This window comes from Taurulus bubalis (assembly GCF_910589615.1).
Source record: "Taurulus bubalis genome assembly, chromosome: 5".
NCBI lineage: Eukaryota > Metazoa > Chordata > Actinopteri > Perciformes > Cottidae > Taurulus > Taurulus bubalis.
The window spans coordinates 22,277,244-22,299,064 of NC_136593.1; the positions used below are offsets into that span (position 1 = coordinate 22,277,244).

At 43.1% G+C, this 21,821-nt stretch overlaps 2 protein-coding genes across 2 annotated transcripts in view; one reads left to right on the top strand and one right to left on the bottom strand.

The window, feature by feature from the left end:
- Positions 1–6,260, top strand: part of mfsd4aa (major facilitator superfamily domain containing 4Aa) — a 138,768-nt gene extending 132,508 nt beyond the window's left edge. The window contains 4 exon segments of the mRNA XM_079218706.1: positions 1,478–1,625; positions 1,821–1,891; positions 2,002–2,122; positions 5,363–6,260. Coding sequence (XP_079074832.1) covers positions 1,478–1,625; positions 1,821–1,891; positions 2,002–2,122; positions 5,363–5,415 — 393 coding nt within the window. The 3' untranslated portion in view covers positions 5,416–6,260.
- A 2,729-nt stretch (positions 6,261–8,989) lies between these two features.
- Positions 8,990–20,255, bottom strand: elk4 (ETS transcription factor ELK4). Its single transcript, XM_079218958.1, has 6 exons — positions 20,206–20,255; positions 16,170–16,384; positions 12,900–13,625; positions 11,010–11,249; positions 9,759–9,878; positions 8,990–9,680 (listed from the first exon to the last, which is right to left on the bottom strand). Exons 2-6 carry the CDS (start codon positions 16,374–16,376, stop codon positions 9,582–9,584), a joined length of 1,392 nt encoding a protein of 463 aa, XP_079075084.1. The 5' UTR covers positions 16,377–16,384; positions 20,206–20,255; the 3' UTR covers positions 8,990–9,581.
- Positions 20,256–21,821: the final 1,566 nt, after the last annotated feature.

Consider the following 21,821-nt stretch of genomic DNA (forward strand, 5'->3'; position numbering starts at 1 on the left):
TGCTTCTCAAAGTGCTACCCCTCAGGGCTCTATGTATACAACAAAAGTGGCTGGTCCAGCAATTGTTCATAGAATTGTTTTTATTCCACCGAGTTTCATATTCTGGCTGTACGCCACTTTGTTTTTAGTTTCTGTGCCGAAATAGCTCAGTTGGGAGAGCGTTAGACTGAAGATCTAAATGTCCCTGGTTCGATCCTGGGTTTCGGCAGCTGAAGGCTGTATTTTGGGGACTAAGTGCCTTGATGTTTAGAAACGCTGATTCAAATTGCATCAGTAGCAACAAATAACACGTAGGCTAGTCCGATGCTAGGCAACATTGCGAGAGCTATTTCATGAATTACCGAAAATGGAAATTCCCAAAAATGAATTGACATTTTTTCAGAATGATTTATATTCTGGCTGTACGCCACTTTGTTTTTAGTTTCTGTGCCGAAATAGCTCAGTTGGGAGAGCGTTAGACTGAAGATCTAAATGTCCCTGGTTCGATCCCGGGTTTCGGCAGCTGGAAGCTATGTTTTGGGGACATTGTGCCTTGATGGTTAAAATATCTGACTCAAAGCCGTCTGATGCCATTCAATTGCTTCCCAAAGTGCTACCCCTCAGGGCTCTATGTATACAACAAAAGTGGCTGGTCCAGCAATTCTTCATAGAATTGTTTTTATTCCACTGAGTTTCATATTCTGGCTGTATGCCACTTCATTTTTAGTTTCTGTGCCGAAATAGCTCATTTGGGAGAGCGTTAGACTGAAGATCTAAATGTCCCTGGTTCGATCCCGGGTTTCGGCAGCTGAAGGCTGAATTTTGGGGACTAAGTGCCTTGATGTTTAGAAACGCTGATTCAAATTGCATCAGTAGCATCAAATAGCACATAGAGCACGTAGGCTAGTCCGATGCCAGGCAACATTGCGAGAGCTATTTCATGAATTACGGAAAATGGAAATTCCCTAAAATGTATTGACATTTTTTCAGAATGATTCATATTCTGGTTGTACGCCACTTTGTTTTTAGTTTCTGTGCCGAAATAGCTCAGTTGGGAGAGTGTTAGACTGAAGATCTAAATGTCCCTGGTTCGATCCCGGGTTTCGGCAGCTGAAGGCTGTATTTTGGGGACTAAGTGCCTTGATGTTTAGAAACGCTGATTCAAATTGCATCAGTAGCATCAAATAGCACATAGAGCACGTAGGCTAGTCCGATGCCAGGCAACATTGCGAGAGCTACTTCATGAATTACCGAAAATGGAAATTCCCTAAAATGTATTGACATTTTTTCAGAATGATTTATATTCTGGCTGTACGCCACTTTGTTATTAGTTTCTGTGCCGAAATAGCTCAGTTGGGAGAGCGTTAGACTGAAGATCTAAATGTCTCTGGTTTGATCCCGGGTTTCGGCAGCTGAAGGCTGTAGTTTGCTGTAGTTCAGTTCAGTGTTAAGTTAAAGTCATTCTCTCACCTACTGCCTTTTGGTCTGTTTCTTTCAGGTCGGGGTCTTACTTGTGCAGAGTCTGTTGTTGATCCTCTCCACCAGCTCTGTGTTTCTCTTCATCGGTACCTGCGTTTTGGGACTGTGCATCAGCAGCGTGTTCCCATCCATGCTGGCCTTTACAGAGGACATGCTAGACTACAAAGGTAAAATGACTATTCTAACTATTACATTGGTAGGTAGTACTAACCTCACTGTAAAGCAGAATTGGTCACATGATCAATTCAGTTCTATAACCTTTCGAGGGCAGCACTAGTATTTACTCATGTATTTATTGATGAACAGTCATTTTAGTTCTCCTTAACTATAGATAATGTCTTTCTATTTCTTGTGTGTTTAAGGTTGTGCTACAACTGTCTTGGTGACCAGTGCCAGCACAGGAGAGATGATGCTGCAGCTGATTATTGGATCGGTCAGACATTTTTCTGTGTCTGTAGTGTCTACACTGTTTTCCAGCGTTGATTGCAGAGTCATTGCGTCGTCAAATAGTATCCCACTGTGTTTGTGTATGTCTTCCCTCAGGTGATCAACAGTCATGGCAGTTATACCTTCATGTTGTGTTGTACAATATTATCATTCATCGGCTTCTGCCTGTTCCTGCTGCTCCTCTATGTCTGGCACAGCCACAGAAACTGCCGCACAGGTAAACACACATCAGGTGGGTGGAATGAAAATCCAGTAACACTCTTTGTTTAGAAATAAAAATACAATACATGCGTTTAAATATATCATGTGTAGGATCTGGCGGCATCTAGTGGTGAGGTTGCAGATCGCAACCAACTGAAACTTCTCCTGTGTGCCAAACATCCAAGAGACCCTTTCTAGAGCCAGTGTTTGGTGTGTCCTTTGTGAGCTACTGTAGCAATGTGGTGGCCAGCTCTGTGGCGAGGAGCTCAGAAGAAAATTATATATATATGGGGCTGCACGGTGGTGCAGTGGCTGTCACCTCACAGCAAGAGGGGCCCGGGTTTAATCCCCGATCCCGGGCAGTCCTTCTGTGTGGTGTTTGCATGTTCTCCCTGTGGCAGCGTGGGTTCCCTCCGGGTTCTCCGGCTTTCTCCCACAGTCCAAAGATATGCAGCTCAGGTTAATTGGACTCTAAATTACCCGTAGGTGTGAGCGTGAACGCATGGTTGTCTGTCTCTCTATATGTGCCGTGTGATAAACTGCCGACCTGTCCAGGTGGACCCAATGTCAGCTGGGATTGGCTCCAGCGCCTCTAAATAGAATAAGCGGTTTTGGTTAATGGAATGGAATGGATATACATATGTACCTTATACAGTCAGTTATAGGAACATTTTGGGGACTGTGTAAAAATGGCTGTAATTCCTCAACATTCAATGCCATATTTTTGTTATATACATTGAAATACAGCTGAAGGTCTACACTTCAACCACAGATTGACTGCTTTATTTTAAATCCATTTTAAATCAAAACTAGAAGATACTTATGGCCCTGATAATAATAATAATAATAATAATAATAATAATAACAATAATAATAATAATAATGTATACCCAACCATTCAAAAGTTTGGGGTCACTTAGAAATGTCCTTATTTTTCAAAGAAAAGCACTGTTTTTTTTCAATGAAGATAACATTAAATTAATCAGAAATACACTATACATTATTAATGTGGTAAATGACTATTCTAGGTGGAAATGTCTGTTTTTTAATGAAATATTTACATAGGTGTATAGAGGCCCATTTCCAGCAACTATCACTCCAGTGTTCGAATGGTACATTGTTATCTAATCGCCTTAGAAGACTAATGGAGGATTAGAAAACCCTTGTGCAAATATGTTAGCACAGCTTAAAACAGTTATGCTGGTGAGATAAACTATAAAACTGGCCTTCCTTTGAGCTAGTTCAGTATCTGGAGCATCACATTTGTGGATTTCATTATACTCTCAAAATGGCCAGAAAAAGAGAACTTTTATGTGAAACTCGCCAGTCTATTCTTGTTCTTAGAAATTAAGGCTATTCCATGCGAGAAATTGCGAAGAAACTGAAAATGTCCTACAACGGTGTGTAGTACTCCCTTCAAAGAACAGCACAAACAGGCTCTAACCAGAGTACAAAGAGAAGTGGGAGGCCCCGGTGCACAACTTTAGCAAGAAGACAAGTATATTAGAGTCTCGAGTCTCAGAGGTCCTCAACTGGCAGCTTCTTTAAATGGTACACACAAAATGCCAGTGTCAACGTCTACAGTGAAGAGGCGAGTCCAGGATGCTGGCCTTCTAGGCAGAGTGGCAAAGAAAAAGCCATATCTGAGACTGGCCAAAAAAAAGAAAATATTGATATGGGCAAAAGAACACAGACATTGGGCAGAGGAAGAATGGAAAAAAACTGTTATGGACAGACAAATCAAAGTTTGAGGTGTTTGGATCACACAGAAGAACATTTGTGAGACACAGAACAGGTGAAAAAAAGAAGTGCCTGGAAGAGTGCCTGACGCCATCTGTCAAGCATGGTGGAGGTAATGTGATGGTCTGGGGCTGCTTTGGTGCTGGTAAAGTGGGAGATTTGTACAAGTAAAAGGGATTTTAAATAAGGAAGACTATCACTCCATTTTGCAACGCCATGCCATACCCTGTGGACAGCGCTTGATTGGCGCCAAATTCCTCCTACAACAGGACAATGACCCAAAGCACACCTCCAAATTATCCAAGAATTATTTAGGGAAGAAGCAGGCAGCTGGTCTGCTGTCTGTAATGGAGTGGCCAGCGCAGTCACCAGATCTCAACACCATTGAGCTGTTGTGGGAGCAGCTTGACCGTATGGTACGCAAGAAGTGCCCATCAAGCCAATCCAACTTGGAGGAGGTGCTTCAGGAAGCGTGGGGTGAAATTTCAACAGATTACCTCAACAAATGAACAGCTAGAATACCAAAGGTCTGCAATGCTGTAATTGCTGCGAATAGAGCATTCTTTAATGAAAGCAAAGTTTGAAGAACAAAAGAAAGTATTCTTTATTAATCCCCTTGGGGAGATTATTCTCTGCATTTGGCCCAACCCTGGATGGGGGGCGGTGGGCAGCGGTTGGGGGTCTTGCTCAGGGACACTTCGACATGTGGGCTATGGGGGGACTGGGGATCGAGCCGGCTACCCTGTGGTTGCGGGACGACCACTCATCCCCCTGAGCTACAGCCACCCCCCAAAATTGATATTTCAAATAAAAATCATTATTTATAACCTTGTCAATGTCTTGACTATATTTTCTATTCATTTTGCAACTCATTTGATAAATAAAAGTGAGTTTTCATGGAAAACACGAAATTGTCTGGGTGACCCCAAACTTTTGAACGGTAGTGTGTGTATATATATATATATATATATATATATATATATATATATATATATATATATATATATACAGGAGAGATAGTGAGTGATTAGTAGTTAATGTTTATTATGCCAGATGACGCACCCCGCTGCTGAACAGCTGGTAGAGTCTGACGCTTCTGACACTTTAACAGGGACATCCGGTATGACATGCATGCTGCTGGTGAAGGACAGTATGAGTGAGAGGCCTATGAGCCTGGCTTGAGAGGATTGTCTTCCTGTCTGAACTGACGCTAGATTTTCATATATATATATATATATATATATATATATATATATATTTCATGATGTCAAATTAGCTCTCAGAGGAATGAACCAATCACATGTTGATACAGAATCAATATAAACACAATGTGCCACATCAGGAGTCAATATGGCTTCAAGGTAAAGGTCACGATGCAAAGGCACATTGCTTTGGGAGATCAGGATGTTAGTGCTTTTGTGTAAATGCCAGCATTTATCAAAAGCCCGCCGGGTGTCATTTTTCTTGTATCGATCTCTCTGCTGAGTCAAACTAATCGACACCGTTTCGTTCTCAGATTCGTCTCCAAACACAGAGATGAAAGAGAGGCCCGAGTCGGGAGGTTCTTGATGCGAGGAGTCCCCGAGAGACTGAGGGGGGAGTCCGGAGGACACACATGGCCAAGCGGCTCTTCTGTGGATGATGGAGAGGCAGCATGGGAAGAACCATCTCTGGACGTTCCCACTAAAGCCTCGGAACAGGAGCTTCATCTCGGCCTCCTCCCACTAAACATTTGTTTAACCTAAAGAAATGTACTTTCAGTCTGACGATCAATTCTTGACACTTCAATTTTTTCTTTCATCTTTCAATGACTTTGGCTATGGTAATGCACATGGCATGATTTGGCAAGGGGGAATTACGGATTCTGGAAGTTCAGCCTCGGCTCCTATAATAGGTTTCTAATAAAGTATTCCCGTAATACATAACTGTCCCCATTGGGACCCATTGGCACCCATTTAAATCATAATGTTTGATCCATTGCACCATAAAATCATGAATTAATTTGATCAAGCTTTCGATCTAGAGCCCTGCCTTCAGAATTTTAGTGTTTACGATTTTCCACCCGATTGATGATTTTCTCGTCAGTATTGTTACTAATCATTGACATATCCCAGACAATATACACACACACACATATATACATACATACATACATAAATATATACACATACATTAAAACTATATATATATATATAGAGAGAGAGAGAGAGAGAGAGAAATATATACACACACGTACATAATTGTCAAGTATTGCCTATACATATACACACACAGTTTGTGCCATTATGCACACAAACTGGAATTTAAAGGGTTAAAATTCAAAAAATGTATTATTTGGTCGTGATAATCAGGATTATATCATATATTAATATAGAATATTATTATTTCTTCTTGTCCTCTGAAGGCATCAGAGCCACCACCACTATTATAAAAGACACTTTAATGATCAAGTATTGCCTTTTTCAGTGTGAATGTGAGTCGTCTTGTCTGGTGTCCAAACATCTGAAGCACCTTCGGTTGCCACAGTCAAGATGTGACTCTAAACTAATAAAGGATTATCTATCTCATATCATATCAGCCCTACGGAAGCGCTGCTGTTGCAACTTCCTGGTGGCAGACATTAATAACACCAGAATACAGAAGTTAATGAGGAGATCTTTTATTGGTCTCACCTATCTCTTCCATTATAAACAATTCTTCTACACCTCTCAAACATCAATATGCCACTTAAGACAAGCTTGTAAACATCTTAAAAAGCATCAAACAAATAGAAAACTGGACAGAACAAAGCAAGAACTTTCTTTTTTAAAGGAGATATTTTTATATTTCAGGGGTAAGTTGAGGGGAAAACATCATCAGAAGGTACAAAAAGAAGAACTATGCTAATAACAAGACTTATTGGAGGGAATTTTAAAATGGGCTTTGGGGTTGTTATTAGCTATTATTATTAGCTATTTTATAGTTTTTCATCAAAGTTTCTGCAAAAATGCAATATAAGCTGCCAATTCTATTGGACTTTTGTATAAATTCAAAAACATAAATATTTTGTGGTTGTGCCTAATCACAAATCCTTGTAAGTCAATGGCCATATATTGTAAAAGGTCAGATTTACTGTATAAAATACGAAGTGCATAATTGTATCATCCCTTTGGGAAATCACCCCTTTCATCAAAGAGGAAACCAGAGCCGTAGAAAAGCGTCAGAATCCAATACTTACAGGAACCCCCGAAGTGCAAACATTCCATCACGACATTTGCATGTACAATATCGACACTATCAAAACACTTTACATAGAAAACATAGATTTAGATTTCTCCCCATAAGGCTTTGATTCCCAAAAAAATAGCCAATGCCAACACGGGGCAGCCGCCTCCCAAATACACCCGAGGGGAACGACACAAGGACACGCGCACACACACACATGCACAGAGAACCCCGAAGTAGCAGACGTAGCAACTATCTGGCCGTTACAAAAATAGAAAACAATCTTATCGTTCTACTGGTGTTAAAGGAAAAATGTAAGATTACATAAAAAATAATGAACAGGTCTTATATCTCTACTAATATACTTTGAGTAAATCTGCAATCACAAACACTTATAAGCAGTTTGGAAAGAGAAAACGTGGCCCAATTAGATTTACACGCTGCTCTGCATACCGAGTATTTACATTTATGCATCCCGAAAAACACACTGCAGCACATCGACGGTCCGGCGGCACGATAATAAGCCGCAGGATGCTTGCGCACAAAGATAATCGCCCCAAACTTACTGGGGCTCTCTTTTGGTCAAAGATATGGCATAAAGACAATCAGGAGACGCGAGTGTGTACTGTGTAAATGATAGAACTCCGCCCACATTTGGGAGCTAAACTTGGGCTCGGCTGTGGTAAGGCACCGTATATCAATGTGACGGAGTGCAGGCTGAGAGGGGAGGGGTCTGTTAGTTGAGCGCGAGACCTACACGGTTCGCTGGTCATCCATCCCTGGGTTAGAAAGGGACACTTTGGGTAAAGAAACACTTACGCGTGTTCTTTCCAAGCGTCGTGTAAACAAGTGCGATTCTCCACATTGACAGGATAGAAATGTGGAATCTGCGTCTTCGAGTCTGTGTCGCAGACTTATGGCTTCAAAAGTCATTCATAAAACAGGTGTGAACCTTTCATGGCTGATCATCTAGAGGAGGTTTAGGGGTAAGGAAGGTGCATCAATGCTCCAGAAGCTTCTTTGTTTAAATACAGTATTAAAGGTTGACGTGTTTCGATGGCTAAGGCTTGGCAGAGGTTGAGGCGAGACTGTCGAGAGTTTAGCCACATAGATTTGGAGGTTCTGTGAGATAAAAAAAAAAAAAAAAATCATTAACATATAACAAAGCCCATTAATTTAGGACAAAGAAAACAGAGCTGAGCTGTGGACAAACAACAGGGTTTCACGGTTGACGTTTTAGGAAACATACTTAAAAAGATTGATACCGCTCTCGTGGTATCTTCATCATCTTCATCATGGTGATGTATGTTAAGACATAGCTTAATTTAGCAAAGTTGAAATCAGCTAGCCTGGCTCCACCTTAAAACACCTCTTAAACGTACTGATTCACGTATTAAAAAGCATTAAAGAAAACACGTTGTGGTTTTACAGCTGTGCTGGAACTACTTTTTGGTAAAGAGCGGTTGGCAGGCAACCAGCAGAAAAATCTCCAGGAAGTCACTTCCTACCAGCCAAGTAGTATTCTAGCACAGCTGCCTTAAACAATCTAGAGTTTGTTAAAAGAAAAATGAAAAAAGGCAACAACAGAGAAGTAACAAATACAGGATTTGTGTGCCGTTGCTTGCAGAGCCGATGCACAGAGGAGGGTATGGCTTCGCTTTCTTTTGTTGTTGTTGTTGTTGTCGCCTGGAAGCTTATTGGCTAGAGGCTCCAAACCAGGCTGCCCTGGCTCTAGGGCTATTCTTGTGTGTAATATATATATATATATATATATATATATATATATATATATATATAAATAAAGGTTCAAGGTCAGATTATGGGCACATGTCACGATAAGAAAGTCAAGGTGAAAGTCCTCGTTGGTACGGCGTTAGCTAGCCAACATTTCAAACTGAGGCATGTGAGGCGAGGTCGAGTGGGTAAAAGATAAAAGAGCTTGCAGGTAAACATGCATATCATCAGGTTAAAGCGCTACCCTTCAACGAGAGTAAAAGTTAAGGACAGAGCACAAAAAAGGAACAGAAGCAGAAACATGAACAGTCTTTTTTCTTTTGGCAGCAACACTGTTGCACGAGACCAGAAGGAAATTCTAAAAAAGAAAATATTCTGAAATCTGGTCTGCGAGTCTATGTATGAATCAGATTGTCGCTGCTGAGGGGCCAATCCACACGCGCCGACTGTTGCCATGGAGATTCGTTATTCATGGCGAACCGTTGTGACTTGAGGATCCATACGTGCATGAGGGGCTGTGGAGTGAGTCAGTGTGTGTGTGAGTACAGGATGGTATACGTCTGGGTGTAAAGGTTCTAAAAACAAACCAAATGGGTTACTGTCATCTGTCAACCTGCACTGCCAAAGAGAGAGTCTCTCTCTCTCTCTCTCTCTCTCTCTCTGATTGTAGTGTGAATTCGGTGGCAATGAACTTTAAAGCACCAGAGCGATGAGGAACGGCAATGAGCCCCCACGTATTTGTCCTTGACGCGGAGCAGCAGAAGATGGAGGGCGGTGTCTGGCTGTCTGGGTTTCTTCTATGTCCTCTGAGGGTCTGGGGTGATGGGGCCGGGCGTGTTGGTCCCGTCCATGCTGAACACTGGGATCTGGAACTGAGGGGTGAGGACCGACGGAAACTGGAACAGAGCAGTGTGCGTGTGTTAGGACGCTCTGGATAAATGCAGAGACACGAAAAGAGACTCTAAGGTACTAACTTGGAACAGGTGGGCTCCCTGGCGCCGCGTGGCTGGGCTGAGGGGAGCGACCGGACTGAGCGTGCTCCAGAAGTGGATGTTGGACAGCAGCGGGCTGGGAGTGAGCAACAGAGTGGGAGTCTGAGGAGGGAGACAAACAAGACACAATGGATTTCCATGACTTTTCCATGACTTTAAACCAAATTTCCATGACCAAACATTTTGTGAAATCTCAGTGTATATGTGAAAAGGGGAGAAAATGAAGTATTTAAATTCCGAAGCATTCAGCATACCTTAAATGACACAAATTAAGTTTGATTAAAAGAATAAACATTTATATAGATGCCTGTATGCATGCCTGCTTATATTTGGAGCGTCTTTCTTTTAAAAGCATATTAATTATTTCAAACTCGGCTTAAATGAACGTCATGAACACATGAATATAACACATTTCCATGACTTTTCCCAAACTTTGGGGATTTTATTTTTTATTGCCAGCAGCTTTTCTCCACGAGCAGCGATGTTGATCTCGTGGCTGAGGCTGATCAGACACGGACCAGAAAGAGGAACTCATTCATACGTGAGCTGACTGGCAGTCTGAAGATAGATCTTGTGATCAAACCTGACCTGACCTGCTGGGGAGGGACGGAATAAAAACTGCATTCCCTGAACCAGCCAATCTAATTAGACTTCTAAATTCTAGTAGCAGCCGTAGCACACACACACGGTCATGTGGCCAGTAAATGGCATCACTGGGGACAAGAAAAGAGCCCAAGACCAGGAGCTACAGATTTCTGCTGCACTGCTACCACCTGCTGGTCAGCATCAGTAGACGTTGGAGGTTCTCTGTGCAATGTCAACTCCTGTGTTCTGTCCAGTTCGACAAATAACTGCAAAGCAAACACCTAGTACACGTCATATTCAGCCCATTTCCTCTTCATGTTCTTTTATACGCCTATGACTTAGTTTTGATGTTCAACGTGACAAGTTTTAAGGGATTATATCTTGTGAGAGCCTGGAAGAAATGCATTAAAAACAAAACAAGACAATTGCAAACACTCCATCACATATATAATCTCTAAGGTGTTTAAAAAGATTGCATCCAGCTAGCATGAGAATACAACATTTGTCTTACTAATACCGAGAAGTCTTTTCATTTACTGTTCAAACTCTGTCTGTAGGTTCTGATTTGCTTTGCCATGTAGTTGCGCGTTTGTTTGCCTCAGCAAAATGTCCGCCACGACCACGGCTCAGGGAGTCCAGCGCTCTCACCTGCAGCATTGCTGGTGTGAGGGAGGCCGTCGGTAGGGACGGGCTGCAGAGGTTCATGGGGGAGAAGTCGGAGGCGGTGACCAGCAGAGTCGGCGGGCTGATCTGCAGGATTTTCGGCGGCTTGCGTAACTTCGCTGCGCTCAGAGTGCTGAGCGCGGTGCTGCTGCTCAGGGACGACGAACTGGTTTCGGCGTCCAGAAAACTGGTCTCGTCCCCGGACAAACCCGCGCCACTGTCCACCTGGTGGACAACAGACAATGCATTTCATTAAATCACTTTTGCTTTACACTTAGTCCTATAATAATATCTATTACAAGAGGAATGTTGTGTGCTTTGGGTAGTATACACATTTTAACAGCATCAGAAATAAAAACAGTAATCTGGATGATTCTGATTTTGCGCACACCAGCAGCAGACCAACACAGTTCTAAAAACCGGCTCAGCACCAAACAGCAGACAGTGAACACAGTGGAGCATTCAGCAGCCAGATATTTACCTCAGGAGTTAGTAGAACTTAAACCAGAGCTAAAAAGGAAAACTAATATTGGACGAGGAAACATGACTGTCTGCCGAGTGCGTAAAGAGGCCTTTGCTGACTATAAAAACAAACTCATAATACGTCCAAGTTTGGTTTACCGCTTGTATCCGCTGTTTCCACTGTGTGCAAGAATCCCTTATTGCAGGTTTAAAGTTTAAAAATACTGACAAAGTTATTATATATTAAGAGTTTATCACTCAAAAACGGAGCCATTCTGTTTCATCAAGACTGTCGGTCTGTTTTCGATCGGATTTGTGGTCTAATGTAAGTAAACCACCCGACGACTGTCACAACATTCTGACTGAATTGAATCGGATTGGTGCACATTGTGACATCATGAGTGGGATTCATTCAAAAACGTATCGAGGGAAATAAATAGGCTGGGCATGTTAACAATGCGTTAACGCAGCAAACTATTAACGGCGTTAATTATTTGATCATGCGTTAACTCGTTTTCTTCTCTTTTTTTGCAGGGGCTTGTCACTGCCGCACACAGGTGCGGCACTTTAAATCTCTCCCAGACGGCGTAGTTCAGACCTGGGCATTTTACGGCTCTCCCAGTCCGGCCTGCGTGAGGTCAATCAAAAAAGAAAAGGAAATAAATAAGATGCACGCCATAAATGCAATACAACGGCACTGCTTTTACATTGAAGGAGATTTACGTATTGTTCTGTAGTTTCTGTCCTCAGCTCTCACAGGAGCCTCGCGCTGCAGTCATTAATCGCGCATGCGCAAAGCCGCCGCTGAGATACCCGTTAGCTGTCCTTCACATCTCCACCTCATTCAACCAGACTACTGAACAGACTGTTTATGTTGTTCCCTGATAAAAGACAAATGTTTCTTCCTCAGCATGATATTAAGCGGTTTTACTTTAGAATAAAATAGTCTATAACATCTGAAAATAAATACAATATTTAATTGAATGACAAGTCATATAGAAGCATTTTTCTTCCCTGGCATATATTTTTGATTTATATACTGTTGTTAACTTGCTGTTGCTCCAGAGTGCCGGCTATATTGTTCTGATAACATTACTTTAAAATAAAAGCGCACAATACACTAGTTTTTACTTCATTATTGAATTTGGCGCATGATGCGATTAATCGCGATTAATCTCAGAAAAATCATGCGATTAATCAGTTAAATTTTTTCTACTTTACCCAGCCCTATAAATAACCCAAACTATTATAACGTTATCTGAACATTTTTGTTCATTTAGATCCCCAAATGTTACAGCCAGAAGCGGATCAAGGAAATGTGTTTTTGTAAATGTTTCAAAAATGTAATTTGTCCCATTATGTCTTCAATTACTAAAGTAGCATTGTGTGAGATGTGTTTGCATGTATACTCGCCTTCTCATGCGCCTGGTGTTGAGAAGACCCCGACTCCATGTCGCTGTCAATCACCAGCTCCTGGGACGAGTCAGGCACGAGGCTCGGAGACGAGCTGATGGAGATCAGGTCCGGCAGGCTGAACGCCGGCTCCACTGGGCGGGTGTGTTCAAACGAGTAGATGGACTGGGGCGGCATGGAGTGGGAGCGGATGTCCCCGGCCCTCGGGGGTGGAGCTCGCATGTGATCCAAATAGTTGGAAATCATGGCCGTCTCCACGACAACCTGAGCAGACTGTGCTGGTGCTGGCTTCGGAGGGGCGTTTCCAAACTTGATGACGGACGGCACAGCAGCCGGCTGCTGCGGCTGAGGCGACTGCTCCCGGCTCTGGGCGGCGGCGAGGCCTCTCTTGTCGGCCAACTTCTCTCCCGGGTTCTCTATTTTGATGGACTTGAAGAGCTGGCGTCCATTTTGCAGCGAGTTGAGGGTGAAGGAGGTGTACAGGCCGGAGTGGATGTAGTCGTTGCGGTTCGACGGCTTGATGCTGGAGCCCAGGGCCGCTGTGCTACTGCGGTCACCTGACTCACCCTCTTGCGGGGTGCTGTCGCCCCTCTTTAATAGGGGAGGGGGCCCCTCAGCGCCTACATCCACGCCCTCTGTTCGGGTAGGGGCCTCTCCTTTTAGGATGTCAGGATAGGACACGAAGCGATAGACAAACTTCTGACCGTTCACCTTCTTTATGATATTCTTTAAGACACAAAAAAGCAGAAATGTTAGTTTATACTCTCGGGGAACCAAATAAAAAAAAAAATACATTTTGTTTTATTCAACCAGAAAACCCATAGCAAGAGCACAGACAAGACATTCCCTCACGCAGTACGCCTCTACCACAGAGTCACTAAGGGTAAAAAAAAATAGAAGCGGGAGACCACATAAAAAAGGCCTTGTACGTGGAACAGCTCTGTCTGGACCAAACCAGCAGCCACTCGCGCTGCAGCCAAACATACCAGCGCAGCCATGCCCAGAACGCCCACAAGGTCAGGCTGCCAAACCGCGAGCAGAGTGGGAGACAGACAGCACTCTGCCTGTATTCCACTTGTCACCGAGCAGTGGACTTTAACCACTCGGAGATGCAGTTAACTTGTGCTCTGCCGGCGCGAATAGCAAAGGAAACGACACCCTCCAGCAGGTGCTGCTTCACAACACGTGCGGTTATGCAACTTAGACGTCGCGTAATTGGTTGAATTATGACTGACAACGTAAAAAAAAAAAAAAAATGACAAACCATCTGTTAGCTTCATTTTTTAATCTTTTTGACACCGGATGACAGCTGTCTTTATCCAGACATTCAGACACACATTTGGTGACAGTGACGACATTGCTTTGATTATTACCGTTTCAGTATTTTAATCATTAAATTTAAAAAGGCGTCATTATATGAAGTGTTGAGCAATATGTAGTAATTAAGGCAAACATCTGGTGAGTTGTGCGTCTGAAGATATCAGCCGCTCTGTAGCTGCCGAGCTAACATTAGCAAACGTTATAAATTTGGCAAGCAGCAGAACAGCCGCATGCTCGGTGCTGAATGATCCTGACTAAGCTTGTGATCTTTTAAGAGTGTAACTGAGGGATTGGGACTTTTATTAACAATCGGCTAACAGCTGTTGGTCGGTGCTCCAACTGCTGTTTAGCTCATGCATTACAAGCTCCGTCATACAACCATGCCCGGGCTGGATTATGACGTGTGCAATCAGACGACAACTTTTATTTTTTTAAATTGCAGGGTCTTCTCTCTCTAACTCTCTTTGGCTGAGTATAAAGATGCCCGTTAGCGATCCACATTTGGAAGTAAATTTGTAGTTTGGCTACTCATGAAAGAATATGGTTCTGCCCTTCAGTTGAAGGGGCCGATCGATGCCGTGGTGGGTTCTGGCTCGAAGCCTTCAGATATAGCGGTTTAAATCAGGGTACACCATATTTAACTCTTCACTCTTTGCCCGTTTCAGCTTTTTAAGAGTGAAATAGATAAAATAATAATAAAAAGACTGTATTGTGTTTTCATGCTGTGGTCGTGCCATTAGAACCATACTGTAGAACTGAGATTGTAAAAGCACTGCTGCTCTTGCCTGTGCACCCCCACTAATTTGGAAAACACTCTAATTTGACTGTGTAACCAGGCCGGACGACAATCCAGCAGTCACCACCAGCACCACAAACATCTGTGAAGACGCCCCTCAGCAAACAAACATGCACCACACCCGACACATCTTCTCTCACAATTTCAGTTTGACTGAATGAAAAGGTTTCATTATGGTCACGATCATCAAGAAATGGCTGAGGTCAGAACAAGTTAACATACTGGATGAGTTTTTCTGCCAGTCTAATGCGTTCACACCACCAGCTAAAAAAAACTGAGCGTGGCGAGTTCAATTCAATTCAGTTTATTTTGTATATTTTGTATATAAAAATGACTTATTGCAGTCCCACGTCTTGCTGCTCCCTCCTTCAGGGGAACACACAATTTACACACGTTTTAAATTGTAATGCAGAAACGTGAGCATATTGACATCTTAGTTGGTTGTATTCTGCATGTTTAACAACAGAAACTCCTTTATCTCCGGACAGAGCTCTATAAGCCATCTCACATCAGTGTGCAGCAGGAAGTCAGAGTGGCCGCAGTCCTTCTCCAGATGTGCACAAAACAGCCGTCTTTGAAGAGCTCTCGCTCGAATAGACGATCTTTGTTGCCACATCCGTGACCTCTTTCATGTTTAGCGTTGTAGCGCATAATGCTTGTTGGTGTATTATGCAGTGGTAATTAAGGAAGTTGGGGAAAACATCGTCCTGTACTTGGCAATACCTCCATTCAAGCGGCCAACCATTGTGAGCGCACCGTCCGTGGTGATTGACATTAATTTGCACACTGGGAGCTGGGTTTTGTTGATACATTTTTTAAATTATTTTTTTTAAATGGCATGCGAGCTACCCGCACTACCTCCGTGATCGACTGATAGACCGCGATCGACGTATTGGGCACCCCTGCACTAGAGTCTTCTGACATTGCTCTGACGTTGGTCTTCAACGTCAAACAAATACAACAGAAAGTTTATATTAATGTCGAAGTTTTTGTTAGGCAAGGTTATTGGCGAGGTTGTGTGTCCAATCAGGGTTGGAAATGACAAGGCTGGGACATGGAAGAAAACCACAATGTGTGGAGCACAGACAACAGCTGGCTAGATCACTTAACCAACTGCTGTGCATCCGACAGAGGAAAAGGCCTGAGGGGTTTACCTTGTCGTAGTAGTATCGGAGAGCCCTGCTGAGTTTGTCGTAGTTCATGTTGGGCTTGTTCTTGCGGGCTCCCCACAGCCGGGCCACCTCCTCGGCCTGCAGCAGTTTGAACTCCCCTTCCTCATTGGTCCAGCAGATCAGCTGGTCATTATTGGAATCCAATAGGAGCTGGAGAAGGAACTGCCACAGGGTGACAGAGTTGTCCATGTCTCTCACTGAAAAAGATTAAAAAAAACACAAAAGGTTATAGAGCAGAAAAATCATCAGACTCATGGACCCACAGCACAATAGGGCATAAAAATGGCATATTTCAACTTTATGAGCACAAAGTCCCATCCCATTGCTCCTCAATGGAAAGAGTTGATCGTAGTCATCCTCGCCTGTATCTTTAAAAAGCCGAAAAAACCTCCTCAAACCTCAAAGGTTGTTGGATGCCTAAACGTACAGGCAGAAATGTGGCGTAATTGCTGTTAATGCTTATTCAACAGCCAAAGAACAAGAGGCTGTTTTACAAGCCCAGATGCTCCGTCTGGTTCAAATGCTGCAGACGTACTACCTTACACCCTGCTGAACAAAAATAGCAGTTTCATTAACACCTGGATAAAGTCAAACACCTTTGTTCCCTTCTGGAGCCCAGAGTGTAAATTCGTATGAAAAAAGTATGCAATGCCCTGATGAACTAGAGTGGATATTAAGAGAAAAGCTCCCTGCACAATTCTATTCTATTCTTGTTCGTTCGATGAAGCTGGAGCTGAAATACTGTCACGTGACTCGCGTTAATCCATGTAATCAGAAAGAATAAAATGACACCTAATCACAAAGGCTCACTTTTTCCTCTTTCTTTCTTTGTGTCGAGGACGCCCATAAAGTGCGGCACTGTGATGTGGCTATTGACTAGGCCGGGTCGAGGCCAAACATCTTGCTCACATCTGACTTCAAAAGAGCAGCATAGCCATGAAAATGAAATGAAAATGCCCCTCACAGCGAGAGGTCGAGAATGACATTCATGGAGAAGTTAATTCAAACCACAGTGTCAAGGAAAGCTACTAACAAAGCGCCGCGCGAGGATTGCTAGCCTCGCATGAGGGTATAGTGACAATAAAACCCCCATTTTTCAATACTGTATTATCATGACCCAATCATTTCAGAAATAATGTTATAATGACTATGTTCTACAGAAGGCATTCTACATTAAATTAACCAGCTAAAGTCTACAATTCTTACGATGTAACTTTTACTGTAGAAACAGCAGAAGTGTGTGTGTGTGACTATAACCTACGTAGTATATCATGCAGCCTTACTTGGACAATGGAAAAGAACAAAGATTAGATTACTCTGACAGCTAACCAGTTTTTATTGGGACTGCTGTAAAAGTTACGTAAATTGTAGGTCGCAGACGAGCCAATGAAAAATAAAATAAGATACAAATAAAAAGCAGCCTTACTATACTCATGCTTATATTTTACTGTACTGCCTTAATTGTTACCCTCATTTTGGCTAAGGTGCAACCCCATCGAGCATTTTCTTTGAAATTTACCGGTGGCTTTGCTGCACTCTTTACATTTATTTTTATTTTTTGCATGACATCCTAAGCTGAGGTCAGAGTCTCTAAACGCCTGTGACGCACACACTCAGGTGTTTTCACTTATGCTGATCAGACCTCCTCCCAGGACTGCGTGGGCTTGTACAGAACAGGCTCGATTGACGTGTCCCTCGCTTATGCGCTACTCCATTTGATTCTTTTAGGGCGTGTGCAAGACGTTTTGTGGCTTCAAGAGTCGACTCCCCGGTCCATAATGCGCCTGGAAAAGGCCAGCGCTGGCATGGGGCAACCGGTGCATCCCACTTTGAGTGCCTCAATCTGAAACCCCTGCATTATATAGCAATTGTTCCAACATGTCAACTCAGCTGGGTTGCACCTCTAAAGGGAGGGGGGGGGGGGGGTCACATGATTACATGCTGTCCAGAGGAACGGTGACAGGCTCCTCTTTTCCCCAGAGGAAAGGCTTCCCAGCAGATAAAAGAACGGAGAACGGTTGTGTTGTGCTCACGCTGTGAGCGACAAAGAGAGTGAACCCAAACGTGGGGGACGGGGTCGTATTCATGTAAGCCATTGGTATGGGTGGATATTTTTAGAAACATCAAGCAGTACATAACTATTAAGTGTCTCGTGGAGAGCGGGGCCGGCCTTTTGTCTTGGGAGCATCTTCAGCGCTGCTCGTCCTGCTGCCCCTCCGCATCCTGACAGCATGCAGTTGCTGGAAATGACAGAGGAGGAAACCTACATCCCGTGACGGTTCGGTGGTGTTCAGATCTGGAGGATGGGGAGGCAATGGACATAGAGTCATTGCCTCCCCAGTGGTCCCTTTTTTTCCCGCAGATAACATTAACGATGGTTCAGCGTCCAAGAAGCAAAACAATGCAGACTTCCGAGCTGATCCACAAAAGGCAACACAGACCTGATGTAATGAGAACGATGGGTTTGAATGATGAAGATAACCGCATGTTCACGATTTAAGACACGCACTGAATGCACCTCCACCACCAGTGTGTACAATTATTATCAAGAACAATACACCTTATTTAGGCAACTTTCCTCCACAAAAGGTAAGAACACGATGCGCTCCTCAGCGGCCATAACCCCGTGGAGGCGCACTGGTACTTGTACCACAGAGTTGCACTGTGTGTGTCATACTGCGGCTTGAATATTATGTGTTATAGCCCGAGCCTTCCAACATCAGCAGAAGTAATCTATGAAGGGCTGCCTCCCTCACGGAAAACGCTCTATTGCGTCTTGTGTTGACACAGTTATTGTCCATATTTAAACAGCATCTCCACTTGTCGTGGTGAAAAAATAAATTAACGTCACTTCTGTAATCTGGTTTAGAGCCCATTCTCAACAATCCGTTCACATGCAACGCAAGCACGGAAACGGGAGTTGCACACGCAAGATTTCGTGCAGTGACTCTCACAAATGTCATGGAGGGCAAGCGAAGGAATGATTTATTTATGGTGCTTCAGTCTTCTTTTTTTTAATCTCCCCTTGCATGTTTTGTGCACAATACATCTTGCAAAACACATCCTAACTCCTGGGGGGTCCTCCTGTTGTCAAGAAGAGCCACACAATAAGTTATTGTCTCTTTGTTGACACATGCTGCCCTGTGACGTAACCAATACTGACTGAGATGTGCTGCTGGATTTTTCATTCGGCATTCTTGCCATTTCAGGCCGAATGTGACTCTGCTCTACTTGTCAATATCTGTCAACAAGTGTGTGTGTGTGTGTGTGTGTGTGTGTGTGTGTGTGTGTGTGTGTGTGTGTGTGTGTGTGTGTGTCTGTAAGCTTCTTATGGGGCCGAGTGTAAATCTGCCCTGACTCATCCAAACCTGCTGGGTTGGAGAAACACACACACACGCACACACACACACACACACACACACACACGCACGCACGCACACACACACACACACACACGCACTCTGTCCCAAACTGTCATGTTAAAACCGCGGATATCGGGACAAAAATAGGGCAGCGTCCAAACTGCTGCCAGGGAAGAAGATTACTAATGATCGTTACGTAACGCCTGACATTGACAGCAAATGTTCCCCACGGAGATAACGGCGGCTCGGTCGCAGCAGTCACATAACACGCGTTGCCGAGGCGCTAATGACGCTGGGACCCGGAGCCACTGGTTCCTCCTGTCAGATAGCCCGGCGCCACCACGGTGCAAAATCAACAAACACCAAAAAAAAGAAGAAAGAATACCACTTGTTGATGGTAACGTTAGTTTCGTTACCGTCAACACAGACTCCCGGTTGTCTCCCGACAGTGTAAAGTCGCGTGGTTTTCTCATAACGCCGCAGTGGTGCTCTGCACGCGGGGTGCAAACAGTCGAGAAGACCAACAAATCAAAGCATTCCCGTCAGTCAGCTAACCTAGTTAACAGTTAACTAGTTAGTTAGTTAGTTAGTTAGTTAGCTGCAAGTATAAGTTAGCTGCTCGCTAGCTTCCCATTAGCTTCGCCTGCTAACATTACCTCGCTCGTGCCGCCCGCTGAATTCCCGAGGCGTGGAGCCGCGTCGAAATATTCCCAAAACATTGCCGGTAAGGTTGCTATTGTGCCAGAGCTCAGGAAACAAGTTTCAAGCTGAGTGTCAAGGAAATGCCTCAACATAAAATACATTAAAGTGCCTTTGGCTTGTGCTGTCGCTATATCCTTTAAACAGGAAATAATGTTGCGTTCAGTGTGCCTCGTACACCACACTATCGACATCTGTCGCGCCTCCAAGTGTCTCTGAGCGCGTTTGCTCGGAAGCAAACTCGCTATTTTGCGTGTTGGGAGCCGACAAGTTGTTTTTTTCAGTGTGGAATTATGCAGCTTTTTTTTATTTGACTTGCAATGCAAAATTGCGCACAATTAATGCATTTATGATTATTATTGTTATTATCACAATATCTTTAAAACAAACTGAAAAACTGTGACAAAATAGAACATTTAAGTTGACATTCTCACGTGACATTACATGTTATTCCTTATAGGTCCACGTGACCGTGCACTGCGGCTCGCAAGTTCTCTCTGCAACCCCTGTGAGTGAAAATGACAACCTGTTTGCTTGTTTGTGTATATCTGTCAAAATTCCGACGTTTCTGAGTGTTAGAAATGTGTCATCAAACTCAGGTTGAGATCACTTCCGGTCTTGTTTCTCTGTTTTGTCTGGTATGTTAATGTTTTTGTTGTTGTTATTTTGAAATACTATGTGTATTATATTGCTGTTACTTTGAAATACTATGTTTATTGTGTTGTTGTCATACTACACAGTTACACATTTTCTACAGATCAAATAAGCCTACTGTTTATTTATCCAGAGCAGGCTTATGGTTTACAGCTTGTTGCTACAATATTTGTTGCCAACAATCTTTTTTTTAATAATTTGATAAGAAATGAAAACTACAATTTTAGAGCGCCTCATTAATGTAAAAGCATTCCGCAAAAGATTAGAACGAATATTGAATTCCTTAATATTTCTACAAGATGAATAAATGCACTGTCAAATAATTTGATCTGGTCAATGAAGTAGGGAGCAACTCATTTTCGTGCTATTTAGCGCTTTAGAAGCAGATCCATTGTGGGAACATCTTGTTGGCACCTGTTTATAATTATCATGCGAAGAATGAGAGCAATGAGGTGAGTGTGGGGGAAGCAGTTTATTGCCTGAGCAGCATATTCTCATAATGTATTTCTTCCTTCCTCACTCTCTCTCTGTGATTTTGATCAGTTTATCGCAGCTTGCATTGGGCCAAAAGCTTCACAGGGCTATCACACACATAAGGCACATTCCTTTTTCTTTGGTGTGACGCTCTCTGAAACAAAATGCCTGTCTGTGATCACATTCAAATGCGAACTAGAAACCTTTCTCATATTATTAGTTTCTGTGTGTCTGTGGTTTCTTTTTTTTATCTGTATTTCACCAGTAAATGTTTCCCATTCTGATTCAGAATCTATTTTTGGAGGCAGGCCTGGCCAAGACAGCTGCATAAAAGGCTTCACATGAAAGAACAAACAGCAGGCTCAAAAACAACACAATGCAAAAGCACACAAAAGAAACAAGCAACAGATTTCAATCAAACAGCAAAATGCATCCAACAATGAAT

Coding starts and splice junctions, on each gene's coding strand:
- elk4 (XM_079218958.1), bottom strand. CDS start 16,376: ATGGACAACTCTGTCACCCTGTGGCAGTTCCTTCTCCAGCTCCTATTG. Junction 11,250..12,899: donor AACACCAGGCGCATGAGAAG/GCGAGTATACAT, acceptor GTTGTCCACCAG/GTGGACAGTGGCGCGGGTTT. Junction 9,681..9,758: donor AGGGAGCCCACCTGTTCCAA/GTTAGTACCTTA, acceptor GCTCTGTTCCAG/TTTCCGTCGGTCCTCACCCC.